Below are 10,089 nucleotides of genomic sequence, written 5' to 3' on the forward strand. Positions count from 1 at the left end.
TATAAAGAATATCTCTTTGGATTTGAGACTTTAGTCTTTGCAACTTTACAGATCTTCTTTATGCACCAAGAGCTTGTAACACTCCAAAGAGAAAGGAAAACTTGAAATTGCATCATATGACCCCTTTAAATGATATTATTAAATGATATTTTATTTTATATATTTTATTTTTTTAAAAGAATAATTAAATCATACATTAAATTTAAAAATTATATATAAATAATTTTTTCCATGTTGATTGTTTTTTAGATAAAATGGTTCAATTGTTGTAAATAATCTATTGATATTGTAATATCTAATATCATAATACTGTTGATTTTGCCCTGAGTATAGCCATTGCTGCTTATATGGCGTTAAATTATACATACATATATACATAAATAAATTACAAATTAAATGTTTTCTTTTTCAGATTTGTGTTAATAAATCCCTGTGCAGATGGTAGATATTTAAAGTTGGCATGAAATACAAATTGATGCTATTTGTCTGGCTCAGTACACCGTAAGATACTGACACTGTTGCTCTCTGTGATGAGCATCATGATGAATGTTGTTTTATCCCTGCAGGTTTCCTGATGAGTCTCTTCACAGAGCTCACTGAACATCACGTTTACAGAGACTGCTGCGATGCTTCCACCCAATCCACCTCCATATCAGCGCATAGAGAATCACTCGGTAAGCCTTTGCTTATATCCAGACTCCATGAAGAGCTCCACAGGATGATCCACAGATTCTGAAGAATTTAAACACCCACCGTTCACAAAGCTCAACACGTGTTCATTTATTAAACATTTCGGCCTTCAAAAAAGTGCTCATAATAGTTTATAAATAAGTTTATAAGTAAATAAATAGTCCCCATTTTAAAGTACGGAGAAATCAACCGTTGTCTTTTATGCTCACCAGTGCTGCATTTATTTGATCAAAACTACAGTGAAACTTGTTATTACTGTTTAAAACAGCTGTTTTCTATGTGAATATATGTTAAAGTGTGATTTATTCCTGTGATCAAAGCTGAATTTTCAGCAGCATTACTCCAGTCTTCAGTGTCACATGATCTTCAGAAATCATTCTAATATGCTGATTTGCTGCTCGAGAAACATTTCTGATTATTAGCAATGTTGAAAACAGTTGTGCTGCCCAATATTTTTGTGGAAACCATAATACACTACCTTTAAAAAGTAAGATTTAAAAAGAAAAGAAAAGCAGAGAAGAAATTAATATTTTTATCCATCAAGGATGCATTAAATTGATCAAAAGTGAAAGTAGAGACATTTATAATGTTACAAAAGATTTCTATATCAAATAATTTGAACTTTCTGTGAATCCTGGAAAATAAGTTTTTCCACAAAAACATTGTGCAGCACAAGTTTTCAACATTGATAATAATCAGAAATGTTTGTTGAGCAGCAAATCAGCATATTAGAATGATTTCTGAAGATCATGTGACACTGAAGACTGGAGTAATGATGCTGAAAATACAGCTGCGCATCACAGAAATAAATTACATTTTACATCATATTCACATAGAAAACACTTACTTTAAATTCTAATAATATTTCACAATTTCTACAGTATTTTTTGATCAAATAAATGCAGCCTTTGTGAGCATTAGAGACTTCTTTCAAAAACATAAAAAAAAAAAACTTTTGACCGGTTATGTGTTTGTGTTATGTATGTGCCACTGTGAGGACAAATAAATTATCTATAGTTTTTCAATATTTTGCCATATTTAACTCCATTAGCACAGAATTTCACAAAAAAAATGTTCTGCCAAAATCTACCTCAAGATGCAAAAAAAAGTCTGGATTTTATTTCACCTGTTCATTTTAAATTCCTTTCAGTCATATTAAACATCATGAAAGAGCCTAACAATATTTCCGCTTCATCTTTGACTGTTTTGAAGTTGAGAAGCTGCAGCTGATTGACGAGGAGTATGAAGTGCTTCGGCACAGAGGTGACCGCTGGGCATCAGTGGAGGCCAAGCTTGCGGAGTACAGGAAGGAGATACAGGAGCAAGCGCAGGTGGAGCTCAAAGCAAAGGTCCGACTGTGTTTATTCCCTCATCCTTTCCAGGAGTTTACATTGTAATAGCGCTCAAGATCTCAACAGAGCGTTTGTACCGTCTTCACGCAGCTGCAGCACTTCATGGAGGTGGAGGTCGCAAAGGTGAAGAGAGACGAGAAGGAGGCCTCGCGGAGAGAAATCCTGGAGCTGCGGCGAGACATGGAGAGAACGTTTGAGCTGAAGTCTGAGGCTCTGATGAGCCGAGAGAAAAACGCCATCGAGAGGTTACAGAAATCACAGGAGGTACTGAGTCTCTCTACTGTCAACTAATACACGCTAAATACAAACCCATTGTTGAATCTTCAATGTTTTAATCGATCCAGACAGAGGAAAAGGAGATTTATGCTCAAAGACAAGCCCTGCTGAAAGAAATCGAATCTGTGCGGAGCCGAGAGATTGAGCTTAAACAGAGGATGGAGGCCTTTGACAAGTGAGTACAACTGCTTATTTGAACCTAAAAAAAAAGCAGTGCGCTTCTTTCAATGCGGAGCAGTTTAATTTGAAGTACTAGCATTATGAAACTAAAACTAAAAATGCAATTAAAAAACTATTTTTATTATTAAACTGAAACTAAAACTTAAATAAAAAAAACAATAAAAACAAATATATGACAAGAACGCATAACAGAGTGACTAAAATGTCAAATAAAATTCAAATGAAAACCGAAAATATAAAAATAAAAAGTAATAAATAAAAAATTAAACAGACATGACAACAACACATAACATTACAAACACTAACTAAAATTAAAATAAAAAGTGAAAATTTAAAAATAAAAACAATTTTACATATTGAAAAATACTATAATAGTATATAAATAATACTAAAATAAGACTGCTATCAACTCTGATGTGTTTCTTTCAGTGTGAAGCAGTGTTATTATTGTTAACTAAAACTATTAAAAAATGGTTTTAGTTATTGAAATAAAGCTGATATAAAGTAAAATAGAAATATTTGATGAAACACTTGAACTAAATGAACATTTGAAATGTTGCCTTGGCAAATAATTGAACTAATTGAAAAAAATCTTTAAAAAAAAAAAAAAAAAAATTAAAACATAAACTAAAATGAAAACTGAAAGTATAAAAAAAATAAATAAATATTAAAAAACATGACAAAATCACATAACAAATCAACTAAAACTTTAACTAAATTTAATGAAAATATATTTAAAAATAGGTAATTCAAAATATGAATAAATACTATATAAGTATATAAATATTACTAAAATAGCACTGCTGTCGACCCTGATGTGGAGGAAGTTTTTACTTCTGAAGCTGACTATGTTTTTTAAAGGTCAATGACCTTTGGTCTGAACAGATCAAGGAAGATTAAATTCCTGCTGACATGAGCCCTTTCACTGTTGACTTCACTGTTGAATATCATGGAACCTCTTATATAATGATGCATATTATAATATTACCTAATAATATTGAATTTTGCCGTAATGATGCAGAACCTGTAAGCTGCATGAGGAGAAGGTAAAGACCATGGATGATCTTCTGAGGAGGAGAGAGCTGTCTGTGAAGACCATGGAAGACACGTTTGACCAGAAACTGAAGAGCGAGTTAGTGAAGTAAGTGATTAACTCAATTTCTGTTCAGTTTTTAATGATTGTAATTCATGAGTCCTGCAGATGGCGCTCTTGTGACTCAAGTTGCAATCCTTGATGAAAGATGAACTTTCATTTTCTAGATAAAATATGCTACTGTTCAAAAGTTTGGAGCCAGTAAGATTTATTTTTTAAGAAATTAATACTTTTATTTATTAAGGATGCATTAAATTTATTAAAAATGACGGTAAGGACATTTATAATGTTACAAAAGATTTCTATTTCAAATAAATGCTGTTCTTTTAAACATTTAAACATTTTAAACATCTTTCTATTCATCAAAAAAATCCTTAAAGATAAAATGTATCACGGTTTCCACAAAAATATTGTGCAGCACGACTTTCATCAAAAAAATCCTTAAAGATCAAATGTATCACGGTTTCCACAAAAATATTGTGCAGCACAACTGTTTTCAGCATTGATAATAATCAGAAATGTTTCTCGAGCAGCAAATCAGCATATTATACTGATTTCTGAAGATCATGTGACACTGAAGACTGGAGTAATGATGCTGAAAATACAGCTGCGCATCACAGGAATAAATTACAGTTTAACAGATATTCACATAAAAAACAGCTAGTTTAAACTGTAAAAATGTTTTTCATCAAATAAAAACATTAAAAAGTCTTACCGACCCCTAACTTTTGGCATTGTGTGTTTTTGTAAAGTGAAACAGTAAATGAATGTACAGTTGAGTCATATTTATAGACGTCATCATAAACTGTTTTAGATATCAGCTGGAGCTGAAGGAGGATTACGCGAAGAGAACCGAGAAACTGACAGAAAATGAGAAAAGGATTAAAGGTCTGTGTTTAGAAAAGTCAAATATAACTGCTACAGTATACAGTATTTTATTGATCTTTACTGTAAAGTTATTGTTGATGTGTTATTCTTACATTTGCAGAAGAAACGGTTCGTCTGCAGAAAGAATCCGCTGTTATTGATGCAAAAGCAGAAGAGCATGAGAGAAGTTTATCAGAAGTTAAACGTCTGCTGGTAAAACAGACATACTGTTCCATTTCTGCTCCCATAATCCAGCTGTACTAAAATAATGCATGGATCTTTTCCTTTTAAGTTGCTTTATGCCTCTGTTGAGTTCTCTCTCCTGAAAGGTTCATTCTCAGAAATGAAATGGTGTTGTTCGTATGTGATGTAGATGGAGCTGGAGTCGTCCAGATCGCAGGCGTCTCTTCTGGCCCAACAGAACGAGCTGCTGCGAGAGAGACTGGAGAACATGAGCGACTATCCAGCGCTGAAGAGAGACACTCAGGAGCTGCAGACGCACATCAGACTGCTGAAACAACAGCTGGAGGAGAAGCGGCAGGAGAAGCAGAGACTCAGACAAGGTGAAGCTCAGTTTCCTCTGTACCTTCCCATCTGTGGGTTTAGTTTCACAGTTCTGTTGATAAGCATTATTACAGGAACAACCCCGCTAAATTATCATAACTAGGGCTGGCTAATAAATATCGATCATCTTATTGATGCATCTTAAATATTATTCAAAATATATATATTTTTTTTTTTATGAAAGAAGACTCTTCTGCTCACCAAAGCTGCATTTATTTGATCAAAAATGCTGTAAAATTGTGAAATATTTTTACAATTTAAAATAGCCTTTTTCTATGTGAAAATATTGTAAATTGTAATTTATTTTTCTGATTCGAAGCTGAATTTTCGTACTTTTGTGGAAACCGTGATTCATTTTATTTTTCAGGATTCTTTGATGGAAGTTCAAAAGAACAGTATTTATTTGAAATGGAAATCTTTATTGACATAAGCTTGTGTTGTTTAACTTCTCAACTCTCAAAAGTTGTTTAACTTCTCAACTTATAAAATTTCTAAATCTTTTTAAAAATGTAAAAATGTATACACAAATTATACAAAATAATATATAATATATATTATAATATATAATAAAAATGTGTAAACCTTTACATTTTTAAAAAGATTTAGAAATTTTAGTTGAGTGTAAGTTTAAAAACAACTTTTTTTAAAGCTTCCATTCAACTTTCCACAAGCTTATTGCTTATTCTCACACTGTTTGTTTATGCTTTGAAAGAGATTTAGTTTTATATGAATTGATAAACCAACATTATTCCAACCCTCATAATCGATTCCATTTATCAATAATGTTTTGGGCAGGATTGGGATGGAAAAACTTCTTCACGTTTCGAGCCAGTTTGTTTGTCTGTCTATTCTGAGGAGGAATAAAACTAACAACAAACATTTGCAGACTAAATATGCAAAAATAAGCACGGTATGAGTTCTGGGAAAGATGCTGTTCTTGAAATCCAGTTTGAGTAGTTCAGCCTGAAATCTAACGGGGTCAAACAGGGATAACAAACAGAGAAGTGGTCTGTTTGGATGTGCTCTGCTTGTTAATTTGGCCCTTTTGGCTGCAATTGTGCATTTGCTGGGAAAAAGAGGAGCGAAGGGGTGTGAAGGACAGAGAAACGCTTCAGAGTTTGGCCTGTTCAACACACCCACTGTTCCTCTGTAACACTGCAGGATACTCACTGCATGAACCTCTTTCTTGCTTTTTGCATTATGAGCTTAAATTGGATGCACAAAAAAAGTCAGCTGTTTGTCTGAACAAAGCCAAAACAAAAGTTGGGCTCAGGTTTGAAGACTAAGAACACGTGTAATGTGTAACAGGTTTGTGTTTCTCGTTTAGAGCTCAGCGCGCCGTCTAAGGAGCAGCTGGCGCTGCAGGCCGAGCTCAGGAGACTGGAGACGGCACGCAAACTAGACGAGGATGACTTTGAGACGCAGAAAAACGTCTTACACACACAGCTGCAGCACGAGGTCTGTCCCAACGGGATCTAGAGCTTCTGCTGGCATGCTTCTCAGTCTTCATTCCCTTAGTTAAGAAACATGATGTGTTGAGCACTTGACTGTATTTCACTTTAGATTTAAAGGGTGAATCTCACTAAATCCGTCAAGAATATGACCTTCAAAAGCACAAGAAAGAAAGAAAAAATTATTTTACTTTTTAATATATTTTTGTTATTGTTTATTATTATTATTATAGTAATATTTACTCAAAAGTGTAAGATTCAGATGAATTACAATAAAAAAAAATTGGGGGGAAATCATATTACATTTTTAATAAGTTTTAATATTTGATTAAAGTAATAATAATAATAATCAGATACACATGTATTACAATACTGATCATTTTGGGGGAAGTGTGCTTAATTATACAAAATAAATAAATACTAATTAAAATTAAACATTAAGAATATGACCTTTAAAACCAAAACAAACAAATAAGAAATCAAATTACATCTTCAATACATAATAATAATAATATTTACTCAAAAATAAAACATTTAGATTTAGAAGAATTACAATAATGAGAATTTTGGGGGAAATTATATTACATTTTAAATACATTTTAATAATGATAATAATAATAATATAGTATTAAAAACAACAATTATTATTATTATTATTAATAAATCTGTTAATATTAGTGATAATAATAACAATTAGTCAAACCTGAAACATTCAGATATATTACAATAATGAGAATTTTAGGGAAATGCTGGTAAAGTTGTTACATTTTTTTATATTTTATATTACATTGTAATAGTAATAACAATAAATATTATTTAAAAGTGAAACATTCAGAGGCATTGCAAAAAATATATATTTTGGGGGGTGAGGTTGTACAAAAATATATATTTAATTTTATTTCTTGAATGTGACTTATATATGTTTTGCCCAAGTCCATTTCCTATCTCAGATTGTCTTCTTTCATTTCTTTGTTTCCTGACTGATGCGGTTCTCTGACTGTAGGTGCAGCAGTGTGCGCTGTTGAAGGCTCAGCTGATGGAGTGTGACGAGCGGGTGAAGTGGATGAACACTCACGCTGAAGAGCTCAAGCTCCAGCTCCAGCAGACACAACAAGGTGCACGCAGCAGGCTAGCGGCGATTGAATCTCTACCGTAGAGTCTGTAGAGTTCCAATCTGATTTTCTGAAACCTCTAGAATGAATCTGCGAGCTCATGCTGTGTTCAGTTCAAAGATGTGGGATGTTGATGTAAATGTTTCTCACTTATGTTCCTGCGTGCCTCCATGTTCACATGACGCTATACGATCACATCTCTGCTAAACTGGAGTTTCAGGGTTGGAAGTCTGACTTCAATTCTATGCGCTTTTCCATGTTGGGTGTTGGAAATTCCTCATATTTAGTGGAACGCAGCATCAGCCATTACATTACATGTTCGATTATTTTGTAAGTTTGGTGGTTTCATTGAATCAGACATTTTAGCATCTTTTCATATTCTGTGAATGCCTTTCATACGAATTTGCAAGCTAAAAACTTGCAAACGTGTATTTATTTCATGCAGGGTTCCCCCAGCCATCAAAAGCCTGGAAATATGAAGGAATTTTAATACATTTCTTTAGTGAATATACATTTCTCTAGCTATGTTTAGTAACTTAACATTTGTAAACAAATGTGACCCTGGAGCACAAAACCAGTCTTAAGTCGCTTGGGTATATTTTTAGCAATAGCCAAAAAAGCATTGTGGGTTTTTGGGGTCAAAATTATCGATTTTTTTATGCCGAAAATCATTAGGATATTAAGTAAAGATCATGTTCCATGAAGATATTTTGTACGGGTCACATATTATCATGAGTCATTCAAACCACTTCACAGATTTTCCTGAATGACTGAATGAATATTATTTATGGATTCATTTGGGAATCATTCTTTTTTTAGTAAGTTACATTTTTTTGTAAGTTTAGTAATAGAAATTCTGAGTTAGACATAAACCTAAAATCAGAAATTAAACATTTCATTTTCTCAGAAACTGAATGGTAAATAATAATGTTTATTTTCTATTCAGTTTCTGAGAAAATGAAATGTTTCATTTCTGATTTTAGGTTTATATCTAACTCAGATTATAATAATAACATTATTATTCTGAATGATTATTTGGTGAATCGTTCTTTTTAGTTTGTATTAACACAGTAAATCATTCAAAACAAATCATTCAAACAAATCATTCTTTTTTAGTAATGAATTTGTATTTCAATGTATTTCAAAAGACTTCACAAATCATTTGGAATAATTCATTTGTGAATCAGTCTTTTTATTATGTTCGTTTCAATGAATTGTTCAAACCACTTCACAGATCATTCTGAATGATCCTTTTGTGAATTGTAATGAATCATTCAAATAACTTCACAAATAATTCTGAATGATTCCAAATTAATTTTCCAGTAATCTCAAACAGGCAGGAAGGTCATGTTTGTGGGAACCCTGCTCTTTCATCAGTGTTTGGTGGTTTTGGCTTTCCTCTCTCTGAACTCTTTCTCTCTCCTCTCTTCTATTTGCTGTGTTGTTCCGTGATCGGAACAGCTCTGGAGAACGAGATCCTCCGCAATCCCATGCCTTCCCTGGTAGAGCGTTCTGTTCTCAGTTTGATTCCTGACAGGCTGCTTCCTCCTGACGTTTACATAGACGCCACTCTGCTCCGAAAGCCCAGAGCCGCTTCTGACGCTGATTTATCTGAAGCAGGGCCGGCCCTCAGGGGCCCGTGGCCCGCGGAGCGAGACTCCGAGCTGGTGAGCAGCGCTCTGGCCCGGATACGAGAGCTGGAGCAGGAGGCCGAGCGTCTGGAGGAGGCTTACAGGAGCCACCAGCACAGAGCCGCTCGAGCGTCTGCTGAAGATCTCACGCCTCCCAGAGTGACCTATAGAGCACAGCCCAGGGTGAGCTTCACTTCTGCAGGATGTCCTGTCGAGCAGGAATTCACCAGAACTCCTTCTCCGAGAGAGAGAAACCCGCTGAGACTCATCTCTCCTCCAGCCAGACGTCTGTCCTCCACACCACTGAGCAAACGCGGAGCAGATGCCGATCACGATGCTCACACTTTCACGCAAGGTCTGTTAAATCTGTTTCTGGTAGTAATGCACTGGCATTTTGGCAAACAAAAATATTTGGCTAAAAATTAATTTTTGGTTTTCGCTGAAACTGTTTTGGAGGGCAGAAATCAGTGAGCAAACAGTCTGATTTTATTAGCACTACTCCAATGGTGCATTTTGACAGTGTCACACTGTTAAATTTCCACCAACTTCATTTTTTTTTTTTTTATGTATATTCAAATAGGCTGTACAAGTCATTTCAACCTAAATTATATCAAACTGACTTAGAAAATTGAGTTGAATCACATTTAACTTAAAAATATGAATTTATCTACTGGGGTGCCTCAGGGCTCAGTTCTTGGACCACTTCTCTTCTCTGTCTACATGGCATCACTAGGTTCTGTCGTTCAGAAACATGGCTTTTCATATCACTGCTATGCTGATGACACTCAACTCTACCTCTCATTCCATCCTGATGATCCGACAATAGCTGCTTGCATCTCAGCTTGTCTAACAGACATTTCTTGCTGAATGAAG

At 34.2% G+C, this 10,089-nt stretch overlaps 1 protein-coding gene across 1 annotated transcript in view; it reads left to right on the plus strand.

Moving 5' to 3' along the window:
* Window positions 1-10,089, plus strand: part of ofd1 (OFD1 centriole and centriolar satellite protein) — an 18,262-nt gene that overhangs the window by 4,846 nt on the left and 3,327 nt on the right. Inside the window, exons 5-12 of the mRNA XM_016510522.1 lie at window positions 567-674; window positions 1,903-2,039; window positions 2,133-2,306; window positions 2,387-2,493; window positions 3,520-3,639; window positions 4,406-4,479; window positions 4,580-4,671; window positions 4,832-4,990. Of these exons, the coding sequence (XP_016366008.1) occupies window positions 567-674; window positions 1,903-2,039; window positions 2,133-2,306; window positions 2,387-2,493; window positions 3,520-3,639; window positions 4,406-4,479; window positions 4,580-4,671; window positions 4,832-4,990 (971 nt within the window). The remainder of the gene's footprint in view (window positions 1-566; window positions 675-1,902; window positions 2,040-2,132; window positions 2,307-2,386; window positions 2,494-3,519; window positions 3,640-4,405; window positions 4,480-4,579; window positions 4,672-4,831; window positions 4,991-10,089) is intronic.

The sequence above is a fragment of the Sinocyclocheilus rhinocerous genome, unplaced genomic scaffold (assembly GCF_001515625.1).
Source record: "Sinocyclocheilus rhinocerous isolate Xijiao unplaced genomic scaffold, SAMN03320098_v1.1 scaffold2731, whole genome shotgun sequence".
Taxonomy (NCBI): Eukaryota; Metazoa; Chordata; class Actinopteri; order Cypriniformes; family Cyprinidae; genus Sinocyclocheilus; species Sinocyclocheilus rhinocerous.